A 22,145-nucleotide genomic window follows, 5' to 3' on the forward strand; every position below is an offset into this window, starting at 1 on the left:
AAGCTGCCTACTGAAGGCAGGGGTAACCCTCAGCTTCACTCAGAGCTATGCTTCAATTCAGTGCACAGCCAGAGCTGTTCTGCACTGGTGTCAAAGGGCAGAGAACGGCAGCTTCAAGTAAGGAGGCCTCGCTCTCCCAAATACAAGACTTGAATTACACTCAACTCCAGTCCATGGATGTTGGTGGCTAACTTTAATACCAGGGATAAAGGAACAAGTGAGCTCATCGCACCGGTGCCACATTCAGCTCTCGATATGCAGTCAATCACTGAGAGAAAATGAAATCACTTACCCAGAATATCAGGTTGAAGAGAAACATCAGGTACTTGAGACAGCACAGGCAGCCCCTCGCCATGCTGCACTTGTGGAATTCTAGGAGGAAAACAAAAGACAGGTCGAGGTAAAACACCACATATTTGCTGCCTTTGGGCGCCGTGTATTGGTCAGCCTTGACCCCCGGGCCGGCCGGACCCTTGGTGCGGGGGCCGCTGTTGCCATAAAAAGCGGCAGCGGTGAATCCTCGGCCGAAGTGCTGAGCAGAGCTGGAGCCTGTCCCCAAGTCTGAGTCCCTGCTCTCCACAGAGGGGCTCCGGCCGACTGAAGACTCCTCACTACTCCATTTCTCCATGGTCTGCCTTTCCACAGGGCTCACATTCAGTGTCAAACATGTCTCGGTGTTTGCAACAAGTGGGGGAGAAGCTGGGGCTCACTGTCTCCGCAGTGCCTGGCCCTCCATGGAAAGAGCCGCACTGGGCTGGCGAGCCACACACAGCTCAGGCAACACATGAGCAAGCAATTCTCATTCTGCTGAGCTATGGGGACAACAGCTGCGTTCTCTCTCTCTCCGCTCCTGGAATTCCTGCTCGTCCTGTCCTCTCCGACTGTCCCAGCAGTGAAACTCTGCACACTCCAGGGACTGTGTACCCTGCACTCAGTCACTGCCGCTTTACACAGGCTCGGCACCGCTCACATGCTCTCCATCTCTTCAAACAGCGATCAGCTGCTCTCTCTCCCCCGTCCTGCTGCACTGCTGCGAAATAAGCAGCAGCTGCTACTGAGGCTCGGATATTCACAGAGCGACCACTGACCCACCCACCCACTGACCCAACCACTGACCCACCCACCCACTGACCCAACCACTGACTGACCCACCCACTGACTGATTGACTGACCCACCCAAACACTGACCCACTGACCCAAACACTGACCGACCCAAACACTGACTGACTGACCCACCCACCCAAACACTGACTGACCCACCCACACATTGACCCAACCACTGACTGACCCACCCACACATTGACCCAACCACTGACTGATTGACTGACCCACCCAAACACTGACCCACTGACCCAAACACTGACCGACCCACTGACTGACCCAAACACTGACCGACCCACTGACTGACCCAAACACTGACCCACCCACTGACCGACCCACTGACCAACCCAAACACTGACTGACCCACCCACCGACTGACTGACCCACCCACCCAAACACTGACCCACCCACCCACTGACTGACCCAACCACTGACCCAAACACTGACTGACCCACCCACTGACCGAACCACCCACCCACCCAAACACTGACTAACTGACCCACCCACCCACTGACCCAAACACTGACTGACCCACTGACCGACCCACCCACCCAAACACTGACCGACTGACCCACCCAACCAATGACCGACCGTCATTGACCCAAACACTGACCCACCCAACCACTGACCGACCCACTGAATGAGCCAAACACTGACCGACCCAAACACTGGCTGACCCACCCACTGACCGACCCAAACACTGACTGACCCACCCACCCAAACACTGACCCAAACACTGACTGACCCACCCACTGACCGAACCACCCACCCACCCAAACACTGACCGACTGACCCACCCAACCACTGACCAACCGTCATTGACCCAAACACTGACCCACCCAACCACTGACCGACCCTGTTATTGACCCAAACACTGACCGACCCTGTCATTGACCCAAACACTGACCGACCCACTGACCGACCCGGTCATTGACCTAACCACTAACCGACCTAAACACTGACCCAACCACTGACCGAGCCAACCACTGACCCAACCACTGACCAACCCAAACATTGACCCAGCCACTGACCGACCCAGCCACTGACATAAGAAGAACATTAGAAATAGGAGCAGGAGTCGGCCATTCGTCCCTTCGAGCCTGCTCCGCCATTCAATGAGATCATGGCTGATCTTCTGCCTCAACTCCATTCACCGGCTCTATCGCCATATCCCTTGATGCCCTTACTAGTCAGAAATCTATCGACTTCTGTTTTGAATATACCCAATGACTGAGCCTCCACAGCCCTCTGAGGTAGAGAATTCCAAAGATTCACCACCCTCTGTGTGAAGAAATTTCTCCTCATCTCAGTCCTGAATGGCCTACCCTTTATCCTGAGGCTGTGGCCCCTGGTTCTAGACTCCCCAGCCAAGGGAAACATTCTCCCAGCATCCACCCTATCAAGCCCTGTAATAATTTTGTATGCTTCAATGAGATCCCCTCTCATTCTTCTGAATTCAAGAGAATACAGGCCTAGTTTACTCAATCTCTTCTCAAACGACAATCCCGCCATCCCAGGAATCAATCTCGTGAACCTTCGTTGCACTCCCTCTCTGGGAAATATATCCTTCCTTAGGTAAGGAGACCAAAATTGTACACAGTACTCCAGGTGTGGTCTCACCAAGGCCCTATATAATTGGAGTAAGACTTCTTTACTCCTGTACTCAAATCCTCTTGTAATGAAGGCCAGCATACCATTTGCCTTCCTAATGGCTTGCTGTACCTGTACATTCACTTTCAGCGACTCATGTACAAGGACACCCAGGTCCCTTTGAGCATCTGCATTCCCCAATCTTTCACCATTTAGGAAATACTTTGCCTTTCTGTTTTTTCTACCAAAGTGGATAACTTCACATTTATCCACATTATATTCCATCTGCCATGTTCTCGCCCACTCACTGAGCCTGTCGAGATCCCCTTGAAGCCTCTTCACAACTGACACTGCCACCTAGCTTTGTGTCATCAGCAAATTTGGAAATGTTACATTTAGTCCCCTCATCCAAATCATTGATATAGATTGTGAATAGCTGGGGCCCAAGCACCAATCCTTGCGGTACCCCACTAGTCACCGCCTGCCATCCTGAAAAAGACCCGTTTATCCCTACTCTTTGTTTTCTGTCTATTAACCAATTCTCAATCCATGCTAGTATATTATCCCCAATTCCATGTGCCCTAATTTTGTTCACCAACCTCTTGTGTGGGACCTTATCGAAGGCCTTCTGAAAATCCAGATACACCACATCTACCAGTTCCCCTTTGTCTATTCCACTAGTTACATCCTCAAAGAACTCCAATAGGTTTGTCAAACAGGATTTCCCTTTCATAAATCCATGTTGACTCCGCCCAATCTTATTATTAGTTGCTAAGTGCCCAGTTATTGCATCCTTTATAATAGATTACAGCATTTTCCCAACTACTGATGTGAGGCTAACAGGTCTGTAGTTCCCTGTTTTCTCTCTCCCTCCATTCTTAAATAGTGGGGTTACATTTGCCACCCTCCAATCTGCAGGAATCGTTCCAGAATCTATAGAATTTTGAAAGATGACAACCAATGCGTCCACTATCCCAATGGCCACCTCTTTCAAAACCCTAGGATGTAGGTCATCCGGTCCTTGGGATTTATCGACTTTTAGTCCCATTAATTTTGCTACTACTGTTTTTTTACTAATAATAATTTATTTAAGTTCTTCATTCTCGCCACACCCTTGGTTTTCTCGTATTTCTGGGAGGTTTTTTGTGCCTTCCTCCGTGAAGACAGAAACAAAGTATTTATTTAATTTCTCTGCCATTTCCTCATTCCCCATTATAAATTCTCCCGTCTCTGACTGTAAAGGACCTACATTTACCTTCGCCAGTCTTTTCCTTTTCACCGCTGACCGACCCAACCACTGACTGACCCACTGACCCAACCACTGACCGACCCACTGACCCAGCCACTGACCCAGCCACTGACCCAGCCACTGACCCAACCACTGACCCACCCAGACGCTGACCCACCCAGACGCTGACCCACCCAGACGCTGACCCACCCAACCGCTGACCCACCCAACCGCTGACCCACCCAGACGCTGACCCACCCAGACGCTGGCCCACCCAGACGCTGGCCCACCCAGACGCTGGCCCACCCAGACGCTGACTCACCCAGACGGTGACCCACCCAGACGCTGACCCACCCAGACGCTGACCCACCCAGACACTGATCCACTCACTGACCCACCCAGACACTGACCCACCCAGCCACTGACCCACCCAGCCACTGACCCACCCAGACACTGACCCACCCAGCCACTGACCCACCCAGCCACTGACCCACCCAGACACTGACCCACCCAGACACTGACCCACCCAGACACTGACCCACCCAGACACTGACCCACCCAGACACTGACCCACCCAGACACTGACCCACCCAGCCACGGACCCACCCAGACACTGACCCACCCAGACACTGACCCACCCAGACACTGACCCACCCAGACACTGACCTACCCAAACACTGACCCACCCAAATACTGACCGAGTCCCTGTCCAGCACTCGCCCACTATCCGCTTGGCCAGCCAATCAGAAACAAAACCCCTCCAGGGACCAGCAGTCTAATCTGTTCTCTCTGGCTGTACAATGCAGCCCCGCTAACAGCACTCAGCTATCAGGGAAAATAAAGATTGCATGTGTACAATAATATTGTGTCAACTGAGAGAAGAGACTACCTGCAAGAGAGCACGAATGGCATCAAACACTGCAGGATTCTGACTCTGCAAGACAGCCCAGCCCAGCCCCGACCCTGCAGACTGCTCATGGTTAACGAAAAAGTGAATTAATTGGCAGAATATTAAAATTCTGCTACAATTATTTCTAATAAATTCAAGCAAAGTACACGCAGACAACAGGACAGTTACCTGGGAATAACTCTAGATTTACAGAGAGCTACCTGGGCTTTTTAAATACAGTAGTTCAACTGCTCAGTCTGAACAGGCAATGCAGGAACCAATCCCTGGAGATCCATCTCGCCCTCAAGACACAGCAGTCTGTTTAAGAATTCTTCACAAACTTTGGAAAACCTGATTCTGGTTCACTCTTACGATCTTAAAGTAGTAAAAATCTGATCACATTGACAAATTAGCTGGTCGCACGTGTCCTCACCGCAGGAAAAGGGACTGGGGAAAAGTGGAGGTGTGTGTCTGTTTCACTCTGCACATCCTGCCCAGTGCAGAACCTGGAACCCGGGCACTGGGTGTTTCACTGCCCACTCCAAGAGTTTCAATGCAAAGGCAGAGCTCACTACATACATTCAGAGCAGGAAACTAACTGTCCACAAGTCCACAAACTAAACACGTTTTCATTCAAAATCTTCAATCCAAAGGTATGCAGAGGTTTGGAATTACACCCCTTGAAACTATTTATAAATTTTGCAGCATTACAGAAGAGAGCCTTTCTGCATATTGATTCATGCTGTACTTTATTAAAATGAGCTCCCTCAACTCAGTCTTAGGGCTCTTGAAATAAAAATGGAAACCGAGAATATCCAGTTTCCACAAATTTATTAACTTTGTTCTTTCTTAGTGACAATTACAGAATGCAGCGCTGCAGGAAGTGAGCAGAGAAACAGGGTCCACACAGCAGTCTCTGGCTCAGCACCTTCTGTGTGAGGCCGAGGAAAGGGCAGCCTCAGAAAATCAGGGCAAAAGATGCAATTTCCCCCAAGTTACGCACACCGCCTCGCAAAAATGATTCACAGCCAAGACTACACTGGCACTGTACGGTGTTCTCATCATTCACATCTTGCACTCCTTTATCCCAGTAACATTAGACCAGGATAGCTCAGTGCTGCTTTCATCTTTCATGTTTGGTGAAGTTTCAAGTACAATCATGTCAAACACGATTTCCCTTTCATAAATCCGTGTCGACTCTGCCCAATCCTATTATTATTTTCTAAGTGCCCTGTTACCACGTCCTTAATAATAGATTCTAGCATTTTCCCTACTACTGATGTCAGGCTAACTGGTCTGTAGTTCCCCGTTTTCTCTCTCCCTCCTTTCTTAAATAGTGGGGTTACATTTGCTACCTTCCAATCTGCGGGAACTGTTGCAGAATGTATGGAATTTAGGAAAATGACAACAAATGCATCCACTATTTCTATAGCCACCTCTTTTAAAACCCTAGGATGTAGGCCATCAGGTCCAGGGGATTTATTGGCTTTCAGTCCCATTAATTTCTCCAGTACTATTTTTTTTTACTAATACTAATTTCTTTCAGTTCCTCATTCTCGCTAGACCCTTGGTTCTCCACTATTTCCGGAATGTTTTTTGCGTCTTCTTCCGTGAAGACAGACACAAAGCAAAGTATTTGTTTAATTTCTCTGCCATTTCCTTATTCACCATTATAATTTCTCCTGTCTCAGCCTGTAAGGGACCCACATTTACTTTTGCTAATCTTTTCCTTTTTGCATACCTATAGATGCTTTTACAGTCTGTTTTTATGTCTCTCACTAGTTTACTCTCATTCTATTTCTGTTTCTTTATCAATTTCTTGGTCCCCTTTGCGAAATTCTAAAATCCTCCCAATCCTCAGACTTACTACTCTTTTTGGCAATATTATAAGCCTCTTCCTTTCATATAATACTATCTTTAATTTCTCGTTAGCCACGGGTGGACCATTTTTCCCGTGGGGTTTTTATTCCTTAAGGGAATGTATATTCATTGCGAATTATAAATTATTTCTTTAAATGTTTGCCATTGCTTTTCTACTATCATATCTTTTAAGCTAGTTTCCCAACCTACCTTAGCCAACTCGTCTCTCATACTGACATAGTTTGCTTTGTTCAGATTTAGGACCTTAGTTTCATACTTAACTACATCACTCTCAAACTCAACATAAAATTGTATCATATTATGATCACTGATCCCCAGAAGCTCCTTTACTACAGGTTATTAATTAACCCTGTCTCATTGTACAATAATAGAGCTAAAATAGCCAATTCCCTAGTAGGTTCCTCGACATGCTGATCTAGAAAACTCTCTTGAATGCATTCCATGAACTCTTCCTCTGCACAATATTACTGCATATTTGGTTTGCCCTGTCTATATGAAAGTTAAAGCCCTCATGATTACTGTATTACCCGTTACATGCATCTCTACGGGAGGCAGAGAGTAGCGATAGAGGGAATGTACTCTGATTGGCAGGATGTGACTAGTGGTCTCCCAGGGATTTGTACTGGGGACTCAACTTTTCACTAGATTTAGTAATGACTTGGATGAAGGAATAGAGAGCGGTATATCCAAGTTTGCTGACGATGCGAAGTTAGGAGGCACAGTAAGTGGTGTAGACGGGAGCAGAAAGTTGCAAAGGGACATTGATAGATAAAGTGAGTGGGCAAAACTGTGGCAGATGGAGTTCAACTGAGGAAGTGTGAGGTCACCCACTTTGGATCTGAGAAAGACAAATTGGAATACTTTCTTAATGGTGAGAAATGAGGAACTGTGGAGGAGCGAAGGGACTTAGGGGTCCATGTACACCAATCATGGAAAGCTACTGCACAGGCGCAAAAAATAATCAAAAAGGCTAATGGAACGTTGGCCTTTATCTCGGGGGTGCTGGAGTACAAAGGGGAGGAAATGATGCTTCAGTTGTACCGAGCTCTAGTTACACATCTGGAGTGACTGCGTTCAGTTCTGGGCCCCGCCCCTCGGGAAGGATACCCTGGCCTTGGAGGGGGAGCAGCGCCGATTCACCAGAACGATACCGGGGCTAAAAGGGTTAAATTCTGAGGAAAGGTTGCGCAGACTAGGCTTGTGTTCCCTCGAGTTTAGAAGATGAAGAGAAGATCTGATCGAGGTATTTAAGATAATTAAAGGAGTTGGGGAGCCCAGAATAAGGGGGAATAACCTTAAAATTAGAGATAGACTGTTCAGGACTGAAAGCAGGAAGCACTTTTTCACACAAAGGGCAGTGGAAATCTGGAACACTCTCCCCCAAAAGGCTGTTGATGCTGAGGGACAAGTGAAATGTTCAAGACAGCGAGCGATAGATTTTTGTTGGGTGAGGGTAGCGAGGGATGTGGAGCAAAGGCGGGTGGATGGGGTTGAGGTACAGATCCACCAGGATCTCATTGAATGGCGGAACAGGCTCGAGGGGCTGAGTGTCCTCCTCCTATTCTTTTGTTTGTATATAAATAGTAAGAGATCGTTTCGACTGGGTGGTGAGACAGTATTGGGAGATCACAAATTTAAGATGGTTACAAAAAGAATTAAAGGAGAGGTTACAAAAAAACTCTTTGCACAGAGGGTAGTTCAAATTGAAGCCGAGTTTGTAAATTATTGAAAATAAAATTAGGTACGTGTTTGTGAAAGAGGAATATTAAAGGGTACGGGGAGTGATCGGGAGAGTGGGACTAAACAGGGCAGCTGATGTGGAGAAACACACCAACACAGAACAGATGGGCCGAATGGCCTCTTTCTGTGCTAACTGAGATCATCACAGAGCAATGAAGTCACCCAGGGGAGAGAACCGTGGCAGTGAGATGCACAAAGTGATCGGTGCGGAGGAGCCAAAGCATCAGTGAAAGGTCTGACGCGAGCGCGGTGGCTCAACGAGACAGATCAATCTGAGCCCTACACTTAGTCTGATTTCCATTAAATTGTGCGAGTGCTTATTATAACCAACATCTCCTTCAGCTAAAGGACCTTTCAAAGAAAGGCTATCCTGGAGCTGGAATTCAGCGAACCCACCACGACATTACCGAGCTGAACTTCCACATTAAAAGAGCAAAGCAAGTGAGGAGATAATTAACTGCCATTATATTATGGAGGGGATCATTTAAAGACTCTTTATAGATTTCTTCAGGATATGTAAACAGGTTCAGAGTTGTCACAGGGTCAAACTACGCCATAATGATGAACGTGTCCAATACACCCAGTACAATTACAGAGTGGATTCTTTTTCGATAGACTGAAGTATTGCTCGTTAAAGGCAATAAATTAAGAATAAACTTGCATTTAAAGAACACTTTTCACATCCTCAAGATGTGCCGAACATCACTGGCAATGAATTGTTTTTGAAATGTAGTCACTGCTGTTCCGTTAATCTCTTTTAGTGATGTTGGTTGAGAGATAAATATTGGCCCGGGACACCGGGGAGAACTCCCCTGAATTTCTTTGACTAGTGCCATAGGATCTTTACATCTACCTGAGGGGGCAGATGGAGCATCGATTCAAATGCGAATCCAAAGACTGCCCCTCCGACAGTGCACGCTCCCTCAGTACTGCCCCTCTGACAGAGCGGTGCTCCCTCAGTACTGCCCCTTGGACAGTGCAGTGCTCCCTCAGTACTGCCGCTCCAACAGTGCAGCGCTGCCTCAGTACTGACCCTCCAACAGTGCGGCGCTCCCTCTGTACCGCCCCTCCGACAGTGCTGCGCTCCCTCAGTACTGCCACTCCGACAGTGCGGCACTCCCTCAGTACTGCCCCTCCGACAGTGCAGCGCTCCCTCAGTACTACCCCTCCGACAGTGCAGCATTCCCTCAGTACTACGCTGCGAGTGTCAGCCTGTATTTTGTGATCAAGTCTCTGGAGTGGGGCTCAAACCTTGAATCCACGACCATCTAACTCTGTCATGGACCATCACACACTGAAGGGTGTTGGCTAAGTGCAACTTATTCTGAACCTTGTTGGTACCAATCAAGATATTGAATATGTGAATGGGAGCAGTAAGGCACCGTTATAATCACAGGAAGTGCCTGAAGCAACAGCCTCAAATTTATTTATTAATTGTTTTTGGCAACATTAACAGTTTAAACCAGAACCGCTCTCATTCTGGAAGCCATGTGCTTGGAGCAGCAACATTCGCATTACAGCGCCGCGCCTACATGTCTGATTTAATACCGTAATACCCAAGGTCCTTCAGGTAACCGCAATATTACATAGGCACCTGAATGTTGTCCGAACACACACCATAAGCCTGCGCCATGTTTGTATATGACGGTAACATCATTATAAATAGCCACACTATCCCACTGTTTAAGTTGCTGCAGTGCTATCAGTGCTCAGGATATACATTCTGAGCATTCAAGCTCAAATATAGCCACAGCCTGCAGAGAACTCGGCACTGAACGGCTCTGCAAAAGATAGACACACAGCAGCCACTTGACAGGCAGGAGATTAGAGTCGTCACATCCCCATCAAATCTGCTGGGAGCTGAGAAAAGAAAGTGCACTCACTCCCTTTTCCCACAGCCTGCTCAGATTACTGGAATCTCTCTTGAATCCACACATCCGATTTCGGTATAAACTAAGAAGAATGCCGCTTGTGGGGTGCTAAGGTTGTCATTAACACATTACAGCTGGAGTTTAGCAGCGCAGCAGCTGCCCGAAGATCATCAGCTCCAGCAATGCCAACTTAAAACTGTCAGCCATGGTCAGTTTATGACTTAGTGAATAGGCATGTTACTGTGGAGCATTACGTGCGGTTAATCATGACCCTGCAAAGAAGGACTGCAGTTTATGGAAGTATTTAACTCCACCAACACAAAACAGATTTACTTCAAACTTGTTTAATTGAGCATGACTGAAAGGATAACCCAAGCACAAACCACAAGCCAGACACTGAACAACACAAATATTGCAGGTAAAGGAATATTATAGTATGGATATGGATGTACAGGACACATTTTCAAAATCTGTATATGACACAAAACATGGATGTGGACAGTGAGGAGGTTAGTGATAGACTTCAAGAGAACAAAGACAGCCTGGTGGAATGGGCGGACACAGGGCAGATGAAAGTTAACACAGGAAAATGCGAAGTGACACATTTTGGTAGAAAGAATGGGGAGAGGAAATATTTAAACTAAAGGGTACAATCCTAAAGCGGGTGCATGAACAGAGAGACCTGGGGGTATATGTGCTCAAATCGTTGAAGGTGGCAGGGCAGGTTGAGAAAACAGTTAAAAAAGCTCACAGGATCCTGGGCTTCATAAATAGAGGTATAGAGTACAAAAGCAAGGAAGTTATGATGAACCTTTATAAAACACTGGTTCGGCCTCAACTGGAGTATTGTGTCCAATTCTGGGCACCGCACTTTAGGAAGGATGTGAAGGCCTTAGAGAGGGTGCAGAAAAGATTGACAAGATTGGTTCCAGGGATGAGGGTCTTCAGTTACGTTGATAGACTGGAGAAGCTGGGGTTGTTCTCGTTAGAGCAGAGAAGGTTGAGAGGAGATTTGATAGAGGTGTTCAAAATCATGAGGGGTCGAGACAGAGTAGATAGAGAGAAACTGTTCCCATTGGCAGAAGGGTCGAGAACCAGAGGACACAGATTTAAGGTGATTGGCAGAAGAATAAAGGCGACATGAGGAAAACCTTTTTTACGCAGCGAGTGGTTAGGATCTGGAATGCACTGCCTGAGAGGGTGGTGGAGGCAGATTTAATCACAACTTTCAAAAGGAAATTGGATAAGTACCTGAAGGAAAAAATTTGCAGGGCTACGGGGAAAGGTCGGGGGAGTGGGACTAGCTGAAGTGCTCTTGCAGAGAGCCGGCACGGGCTCGGCGGGCCGAATGGCCTCCTGTGCTGTAACCATTTTATGATTCTAATCTGTATTGCAATAGAATACGCAATGTATCATGCAGAGACCCACAGTATAAAGCCGTGTGTAACTATGAATAAAATAAGCCATCCATATATCTCTAGAAATGGAAAAATTCATCAACACTGCTGCCAAGTACCTTCTCTACACAAACCCCAGGCTTTGGGAATAATTGCTGGTGAAAAATTCTTCCAGATCTATTGAAATATTATTGCTGAGACGGGCCCTCACTGTACACAGCTTGCTAAATGTGCACAGCTGGGCTCTGTATTTGAACTAAGAAGGGAATGATTACAGAGCAGTCATTTTATATTAAGAAAGCATCATAAACAACAACAGGCAAGGTTGAGCAGATTGTGGTCACTTAACGAACAGCAAATAATCTCGTGTCATGGCACACACAGACAGCCAGAGATTGCCGTATAATCACGACACACCGACAGCCAGAGATTCAAAGAAAAGAAAGACTTGCATTTCTATAGCGCCTTTCACAACCACCGGACGTCTCAAAGCCAATTTGCGCACAGCAAGCTTCCACAAATAGCAATATAATGACCAGATAATTACGACACACACCGACACTGTTACGATCTTGTAGTTCACAAAGAAATATAGTCTTTTCTTTTAAACAATACGGTGGTTTGCAGAGCAATTATCTGTCGATGATTTTTCAGTCCCTAGAGATATATGGATGCTTTATTTTATTCAAACATGAAGGAGGTGCCTGACTGGGTCCAGCGCATCAGGCCACGCCCGAGGAGCAGGGCACCCATCTCTGAGGCAAAGCCGAGATGGCATATAGGAGCATGGAGCACCAATAGCAGCACGGCAGAACGAGATGCAGGTTATTAATAATGAACAGGCTGTTTAAACCGACACCCACACACTCGCTCTCTCTAACACATGCTTACAAGTGCACGCTAACATAGGCACAGAAACACAATCACAGCCTATCACACACCAGCACACTTGTTTTTTATTCCTTGCTGGGATCTGTGCGTTGCTGGCAAGGCCGGCATTTATTGCCCATCCGTAATTGCTCGAGAAGGTGGTGGTGAGCCCCCTTCTTGAACCACTGCAGTCCATGTGGTGAAGGTGCTCCCTCAGCGCGGTTAGGGAGGGGTGACGTAAGAAAACTACTAGGCACTTGGTCTCAGCTTTAAACAAAGCTTTAATCAACTGTTTTACAACATGGAGGTTAAAGAATGTCCTGAGCAAGCTGGGCCCATGCCCGAGTATTTATACTCTCCCTGGACAGCGCCACCAGTAGGCCGCCCATTATTATTTCATAAGTCATTTCCACATGAATGGCAAGATTCATGTCAAGGGGGTTCCAGGATTTTGACCCAGCGACGATGAAGGAACAGCGATATATTTACATAGATAGAATCATAGAAGATAGGAGCAGGAGTCGGCCATTCGCCCCCTCGAGCCTGCTCCGCCATTCAATGAGATCATGGCTGGTCATCCAAACTCAGTACCCTGTCCCTGCTTTCTCCCCATATCCCTTGGTCCCTTTAGCCTCAAGAAATATATCCAACTCCTTCTTGAATATATTTAATGAATTGGCCTCCACTGCCTTCTGTGGTAGAGAATTCCACAGGTTCACCACTCTCTGGGTGAAGAAATTCCTCCTCATCTCTGTCCTAAATGGCCTACCCTTTATCCTTAGACTGTGACCCCTGGTTCTGGACTCCCCGGCCATCGGGAACATCATTCCTGCATCCAGCCTGTCCAATCGTGTTAGAATTTTATAAGTTTCAATGAGATCCCCTCTCATTCTTCTAAACTCCAGCGAGTACAAGCCCAATCGACCCAATTTCTCCTCATACGTCATTCCTGCCATCCCAGGTATCAGCCTGGTGAATCTTCGCTGCACTCCCTCCATGGCAAGAACATCCTTCCTCAAATAAGGCGACCAAAACTGCACACAATACTCAAGGTGTGGTCTCACCCCGGCCCTGTACAACTGCAGCAAGACATCCTTGTTCTTGTACTCGAACCCTCTCGCTACGAAGGCCAACATACCATTTGCCTTCTTAACCGCCTGCTGCACCTGCATGCTTACCTTCAGTGACTGGTGCACAAGGACACCCAGGTCTCGTTGCACTTCCCCTTCTCCCAATCTATTGCCATTCAGATAATAATCTGCCTTCCTGTTTTTGCCACCAAAGTGGATAACCTCACATTTATCCACATTATACTGCATCTGCCATGCTTCTGCCCAATCAACCAACCTGTCCAAATCATACTGGAGTTTCTCGGCATCCTCCTCACAGCACACACGCCCACCCAGCTTTGTGTCGTCTGCAAACTTGGAGATATTACATCTAGTTCCCTCGTCTAGATCATTTATATATATTGTGAATAGCTGGGGTCCTAGGACCGATCCCTGCGGTACCCCACTAGTCACTGCCTGCCACTCGGAAAAAAAGCTGTTTATTCCAACTCTTTGCTTCCCGTCTGCCAACCAGTTCTCTATCCAAGTCAGTACCTTACCCCCAATCTCATGTGCCTTAACTTTACACGCTAATCTCTTATGCGGGACCTTATCGAAAGCCTTCTGAAAGTCCAAATACACCACATCCACTGGTTCTCCCTTATCTATTCTACCAGTTACATCCTCAAAAAATTCCAGTAGATTAGTCAAGCACGATTTACCTTTTGTAAATCCATGTTGACTTTGTCCGATCCTGTCACTGTTTTCCAAGTGCTTTGCTATTACATCTTTTATAATGGACTCTTAGCATTTTCCCCACTACCGATGTCAGGCTTACCGGTCTGTAATTCCCCGTTTTCTCTCTACCACCTTTTTTGAACAGTGGGGTAACATTAGCACCCGCCAATCCATGGGTACTGTTCCAGAGTCTATCGAATTTTGGAAGGTGACCAGCAATGCATCTACTATTTCTAGGGCCACTTCCTTAAGTACCCTAAGGATGTAGATTATCAGGCCCTGGGGATTTATCGGCCTTCAATCCCGTCAATTTCCCGAACACCATTTCCCTACAAATACTGATTTCATTCAGTTCCTCCCTCTCATTAGACCCTATGTTCCCCGACATCTCTGGGAGGTTATTTGTGTCCTCCTTTGTGAAGACAGAACCAAAATATGTATTTAATTGGTCAGCCATTTCTTTGTTCCCCATTATAAATTCCCCTGATTCTGACTGCAAGGGACCTCGGCTTGACTTCACCAATCTTTTTCTCTTCACATATCTATAGAAGCTTTTACAGTCAGTTTTTATGTTCCCTACAAGCTTACTCTCATACTCTATATTCCCCCTCTTAATTAATCCCTTTGTTCTCCTTTGCTGAATCCTAAACTGCTCCCAATCCTCAGGTTTGCTGCTTTTTCTGGCCAATTTATATGTCTTCTCCTTGGATCTTATACTATCCCTAATTTCCCTTGTTAGCCACGGATGGTGTGTGACTTGGAGGGGAATTTGGAGATGGTGGTGTTCCCATGCACCTGCTGCCCTTGTCCTTCTAGGTGGTAGAGGTTATGGGTTTTTAATCACACACCAGCACACACTAATACACGCAAATAACACACTGGCACATGCGTGTGCATTCTAGGTAAACATATCATGGACGTTAATATTTTAAAACTAGTTTACAGATAAAGTCTGCATCATATTATTACTGGTGAAACTGCATGAACTCCTTCAGCCCTCAAGTGGCTACAACTGTTCCACAGGACATTTCTGCGATGAAAACCTTGGAATAAAAAGGAAAAATAAAAGTCTTGCATTTCTACAGCGCATTTCACGACCTCAGGACGTCCCAAAGCGCTTTACAACCAATCAAATACTTTTGAAGTGTAGTCACTGTTGTAATGTGGGAAACGCGGCAGCCAATTCGCGCACAGCAAGCTCCCACAAACAGCAATGTGATAATGACCAGGTAATCTGTTTTAGTGATGTTGATTGAGGGATAAATATTGGTCAGGGCACTGGGGAGAACTCTGCTCCTCTGCGAAGTAGTGCCATGGGATCTTTTACATCCACCTGAGAGAGCAGACGGGGCCTCGGTTTAACGTCTCATCCGAAAGACGGGATGTGTGGCTTCGTGAAATGTGCGGCGTTTGCCAACAGTTTGGAGTAAAGATCATTTTAACTCTGGCGCGTAAACTAATGTTTTATGCTTATAACTAATGCGACTGAATTGCATGATGGTCATCTCTTAAAAGCTACACTGCAGGTTAGAAAATCAGGAAGAAAAGATCTTTCAGATGCTGTAACTGAATGTAAATCTGTCATTGTGATGACACAAATCATCAAAGCAATTTTTGGAAGCACTTTATGCTGTTCTGGAGATTATTTATTATCTCTGCAGCGACCTCTTGTAAAACCCGAGGATGCAGGTCGTCAGGTCCAGGGGATTTGTCGCCACTTAGTCCCATTAATTTCTCCAGTACTGTCTTTACTTAGACTGATTTCTTTAGGTTCCTCATTCTCTCTAGACTGCTGGTTCCCCATTATTTCCAGAATGTTTTTTACCATGAAGACAGACACAAAGTATTTGTTTAATGTCTCTGCAATTTCCTTATTGCCCATTATAATTTCTCCTGTTTCTGCCTCCAATGGGCCCACGTTTACTTTCACTAATCACTTCCTATTTACATGAAAACATTTTTATGTCTCTTGCTAATTTACTCTCATATTCTTTTATCTCTTTCCTTATCAATTTCTTGGTCCTTCTTTTGCTGAATTCTAAAATCCTCCCAATCCTCAGGCTGACTGCTCTTTTGGCAACATTATAAGCCTCTTCCTTTGATCTAATACAGGTTGGAGCTCGGTAATCCGGCACCCTCGGGACAAGGCCAGTGCCGGACCATTGAAAATTCCGAACCACTGAAGGTTAGGTAAATAACACCTAAAATAACAATATTAGGTACAATATTATGTTTGTTTATATCACGGGAAATGGTGGCACCGCCGAGCGGCTGCTCTGCAAACTAAAGACCACCGGTTTCAATTCGTGCCGGACCGTCAGGTGCCGGATTACCGGGGTTCAACCTGTACTATATTTAACTTCTCTTGTTAGCCACGGTTGGACCACTTTTCCTGTGGGGTTTTTGTGCCTTAAAGGAATGTATATTTGTTGTAAATTATGTATTAATTCTTTAAATGCTAGCCATTGCTTGTCTACCGTCATACCTTTTAATGTAGTTTCCCAATCCCCTCATACCTACGTAGTTTGCTTTGTTTAGATTGAAGACCCTAGATTCGGATTTAACTAAATGTTATGGTCACTCTTCCCTAAAGGCCACTTTACTCGAAGGTTATTAATTAACCCTTTCTCATTATATATTAGAGCGTCGGTGGGAAACTCGAGCGGCAGCGGGGCTATAACAGGCTCCAGAGACCAGGGAAGGCCTCAGAGCGTCGGCGGGAAACTCGAGCGGCAGCAGCGGGGCTATAAAAGGCTCCAGAGACCAGGTAAGGTGTACTAATCTCCGAACTCGGAACTCAAAGGGAAGGAGAGAGGTAAAAAAAATCAAAGTGTGACGTCATCAGAAAGCAGGTAAGTGATTGGTTGGTGAGTATTTCTCTCTTTTTAAACTTAAACTCTGTGGTTTATAGTTTCTAAGGTGTGATATTCATCATCTAGTTTGTTTGTAAACCAGAGCCCTTAAATATGTCATTTAGCTGTAAGGTAACTTCAATTCTGCGGTTTATATTTTCTAGGGTCTCTCTGGTGTAGCGGGGACTTCTGCCATACAAGCGCCCTAGAGTATATCTTTAATTGGTGGTATTAAATTAATTTAAATTAATTAAAGGGTAAGTCATGTCAGGACAGCCCAGCCCCGTGTTATGCTCCACCTGCGCTATGTGGGAATTCAGGGACACTGCCGCTGTCCCTGACGACCATGTGTGCCGGAAATGTTTCCAGCTGCAGCTACTAGCAGACCGCATTGAGGCGCTGGAGCTGCGGATGGATGAGTTTTGGAGCATTCGCGATGCTGAGAGGGTCGTGGATAACACGTTTAGTGAGTTGGTCACATCGCAGGTAAGGGCTGCACAGGCAGAAGGGAAATGGGTGACCATCAGGCGGAGCAGTAGAAGCAGGCAGGTAGTGTAGGAGACCCGTGGCCATCCCCCTCTCAAACAGGTATACCGATTTGGATACTGTTGAGGGGGATGACTTACCAGGGGAAGGCAGCAGCAGCCAACTTCCTGGCACCAGGGGTGCTTCTGCTGCTCAGGAAGGGAGGAAAAAGAGTGGGAGAGCAATAGTGGTAGGGGATTCTATAGTAAGGGGAACAGATAGGCGTTTCTGTGGCCGTAGACGTGACTCCAGGATGGTTTGTTGCCTCCCTGGTGCCAGGGTCAAGGATGTTACTGAACGGCTGCAGGGCATTCTGAAGGGGGAGGGTGAACAGTCAGAGGTCGTGGTTCACATTGGGACCAACGACATTGGTAGAAAGAGGGATGAAGTCCTGCAGCAAGAATTTAGGGAGCTAGGTAGCAGATTAAAGAGCAGGACCTCAAAGGTTGTAATCTCTGGATTACTCCCGGTGCCACGTGCTAGTGAGTATAGGAATAGGAGGATAGAGCAGATGAATGCGTGGCTAAAGAGTTGGTGCAGGAGGGAGGGCTTTAGTTTCCTGGCTCACTGGGTCTGCTTCTGGGGAAGGTGGGACTTGTACAAGTCGGACGGGTTGCACCTGAACCAGAACGGGACAAATATCCTTGCGGGGAGGTTTGCCAGCATTGTTGGGGGGGGGGGGGGGGGGTTTAAACTAACTTGGCAGGGGGATGGGATACAGAGTGGAGCTATAATAGGGGGTGATGTACAGCCAAATAGAGAGGAATAAACAAATCAGCTTGGAAGGCAGAGCAAATATGTAACGGCACAAGGGAGTAGGGCAAGGCTGGGTGGCATTTATTTTAATGCAAGGAGTCTTGCGAATAAGGTGGATGAACTGAAGGTGTTGATGAACACATGGGAGTATGATATTGTTGCTATCACGGACACATGGTTGAGAGAGGGACAAGACTGGCAGCTCAATATTCCGGGGTATAGAATGTTCAGGCGAGACGGGGGGGGGGGGGGGGGTAAAAGAGGAGGGGGTGTCACAATATTAATTAAGGAGTCAATTACTGCTGTAAGGAGGAATGATATATTAACAGGTTCATCTAATGAGGCCATATGGGTAGAACTTAAAAACAAAAAGGGGGCAAGCACTTTGCTGGGAGTGTACTATAGGCCCCCAAACAGTCAGGGGGAGATAGAGGAACAGATATGTAGGCAAATCTCAGAGAAGTGTGCAAATAATAGGGTAATAATAGCGGGGGAGTTCAACTTCCCCAATATTAACTGGGATAGTCAGAGTGTGAAAGGCTTAGAGGGTGCAGAATTCTTAAAGTGCATCCAGGAGAGCTTTTTGAGCCAGCATGTAGAAAGTCCTACAAGAGAGGGGGCGGTACTGGACCTAATTCTAGGGAATGTGGCCGGCCAAGTGGAAGAAGTGTTAGTAGGTGAGCACTTTGGTGAGAGTGACCATAATTCGGTGAGATTTAAGATAGTCATGGAAAAGGACAGAGATGGACCGGAAATAAAGGTTCTAAATTGGGGGAAGGCCGATTTTAATATGATAAGGCAGAATCTGGCCAAAGTGGACTGGGATCAGCTACTTGTAGGAAAATCCACATCGGAGCAATGGGAGTCTTTCAGAAAGGAAATTGAGAGAGTACAATGGCAACATGTTCCTGTAAAGGTCAAGGGTGGGACCAACAAGCCCAGGGAACCTTGGATGTCAAGGGATATACGAGAATGGATTAGGAAAAAAAAGGGGGGCTTTTGGCAGATACAAAGGACTAAAGACAGAGGAAGCCCTAGAGGAGTATAAAAAGTGCAGGGGGATACTTAAAGAAATTAGGAGAGCGAGGAGGGGCCATGAAATAACACTGGCGAGCAAAATAAAGGAAAATCCTAAGGTGTTTTATAAGTATATTAAGGGCAAGAGGATAACTAGGGAAAGAGTAGGGCCCATTAGGGACCAAAGTGGCAATCTGTGTGTGGAGCCAGAAGATGAAGGTGGGGTTTTAAATGAATTTTTTGCATCCGTGTTCACTATGGAGAAGGACGATGGAGACATAGAAATCGGGCAGAGGGACTGTGATATACTTGAACATATTAACATCGAGAGGGAGGAGGTACTAGCGGTTTTAGCAGGCTTAAAAATGGATAAATCCCCAGGCCCGGACGAGATGTATCCCAGTCTGCTGCGTGAGGGAAAGGAGGAGATTGCAGGGGCTCTGACACAAATTTTCAAAACCTCTCTGGCCACAGGGGATGTGCCAGAGGACTGGAGAACAGCTAACGTAGTACCATTATTCAAGAAGGGTAGTAGGGATAAACCAGGGAATTACAAGCCAGTGAGCCTAACATCAGTGGTAGGGAAATTATTGGAAAAAATTCTGAGGGACAGAATTAGTCTCCACTTGGAGAGGCAAGGATTAATCAGGGATAGTCAGCATGGCTTTGTCAAGGGAAGATCATGTCTGACCAATTTGATTGAATTTTTCGAGGGGGTGACTTGGTGTGTGCATGAGGGTAGTGTAGTGGATGTGGTATACGTGGATTTCAGTAAGGCTTTCGATAAAATCCCGCACAGGAGACTGGTCAAGAAGGTAAGAGCCCATGGGATCTAGGGTGCCTTGGCACATTGGATCCAAAACTGGCTTAGTGGCAGAAGGCAGAGGGTGATGGATCCAAAACTGGCTTAGTGGCAGAAGGCAGAGGGTGATGGTCGAAGGTTGTTTTTGTGACTTGAAGCCTGTGTCCAGTGGGGTACTGCAGAGATCGGTGCTGGGTCCCTTGCTGTTTGTGGTCTACACTAATGATTTGGATGTGAATGTAAAAGGTATGATCAGTAAGTTCGCAGATGACACAAAATTTGGTGGGGTGGTAAATAGCGAGGAGGGTAGCCTCAGTCTGCAGGACGATATAGATGGGTTGGTCAGATGGGCGGAACAGTGGCAAATGGAATTTAACCCTGAAAAGTGTGAGGTGATGCATTTTGGACGGACTAACAAGGCAAGGGAATACACAGTGAATGGTAAGACCCTAGGAAAGACAGAGGATCAGAGGGACCTTGGTGTGCATGTACATAGATCCCTGAAGGCAGCAGAACAGGTGGATAAGGTGGTTAAAAAGGCATATGGGATACTTGCCTTCATTAGCCAAGGCATAGAATATAATAGCAAGGAGGTTATGATGGAGCTGTACAAAACGCTGGTTAGGCCACAGCTGGAATACTGTGTGCCGTTCTGGTCGCCACACTATAGGAAGGATGTGATTGCTTTGGAGAGGGTGCAGAGAAGATTCACCAGGACGTTACCTGGGCTGGAGCGCTTCAGCTATGAAGAGAGACTGGACAGGCTGGGGTTGTTTTCCTTAGAGCAGAGAAGGCTGAGGGGGGACCTGATTGAGGTGTACAAAATTATGAGGGGCATAGATAGGGTAGATAGAAGGGAACTTTTTCCCTTAGTAGAGGGGTCAATAACAAGGGGGCATAGATTCAAGGCAAGGGGCAGGAGGTTTAGAGGGGATTTGAGGAAGAACTTTTTCACCCAGAGGGTGGTTGGAATCTGGAACTCACTGCCTGAAAGGGTGGTAGAGGCAGGAGCCCTCACAACATTCAAGCAGCATTTGGATGAGCACTTGAAACACTATAGCATACAAGGCTACGGACCAAGTGCTGGAAAATGGGATTAGAATAGACAGGGCTTGATGGCCGGCACGGACGTAATGGGCCGAAGGGCCTCTTTCTGTGCTGTATAACTCTATGACTCTATGATCTAAAATAGCCTGTTCCCTGGTTGGTTCCTCAACATACTTGTGAGTCAATCGGTTATGACCACTCAGAGTTCTTGGACGAGACACAAATAGGCAGCAGCCAGTATGTTTGAGCAATAGATCAGATTTATTAAGCTTATACAGCGTAATCAATACTTAACATTAGGCGATAGTAACGAATAGCTCACAGCCCTTGGTCGCTGGAGCCCTTCGGACACAGGCAACGTTGTCGCAGGTCTGTTCCTTATCCTTGCAGCAAAACTGTGTGTGAAACTGTTGTTTGAATATCGAGGTTTTAACCCATTCCTTATCAACAGTTTGGTTGGCCAGCGTCCATATATGGTCTTTAACAAAATCACCTTTTTTAATTGGTTCTAATGGTCAAAATACCATTGTCATTCAGGTTAAGGCTAGTAACCTGGCCATTCTGCTGTCGTGTTATCTTGTTTATAGCTTTTCACCCCATTGGAATTTACCATATCTTTCATTTCATGCCTCAAGCAGTACAAGGCCTTTCTCTACACCAAGGGCCCAGATCGGTTCAGCGCTCTTTCACTAGTCTTGATGTATCCAGACTATCTCACTTTAATCTACCAGATAAATACCTTAACTTCCATGATCTCTCTCATTTATTGGAATTTATACTAATTATTCTTTA

The 22,145-nt window shown here is 46.5% G+C and overlaps 1 protein-coding gene across 3 annotated transcripts in view; it reads right to left on the minus strand.

Annotated features, from left to right (window-relative positions):
* The window catches only part of tspan9a (tetraspanin 9a), a 424,140-nt gene that overhangs the window by 155,843 nt on the left and 246,152 nt on the right, over window positions 1–22,145 (minus strand). For 2 of the 3 annotated variants that reach the window (XM_086009714.1, XM_086009715.1), the window contains one exon: window positions 293–372. In XM_086009714.1, coding sequence (XP_085865840.1) covers window positions 293–355 — 63 coding nt within the window. In that variant the 5' untranslated portion in view covers window positions 356–372. Of the gene's footprint in view, window positions 1–292; window positions 1,046–22,145 lie in introns of those variants that run through there. The other variant, XM_086009713.1, reaches the window with a different exon arrangement.

The sequence above is a fragment of the Somniosus microcephalus genome, chromosome 16 (assembly GCF_052327205.1).
Source record: "Somniosus microcephalus isolate GS21.2 chromosome 16, FLI_Smic_1.0, whole genome shotgun sequence".
Lineage (NCBI taxonomy): Eukaryota > Metazoa > Chordata > Chondrichthyes > Squaliformes > Somniosidae > Somniosus > Somniosus microcephalus.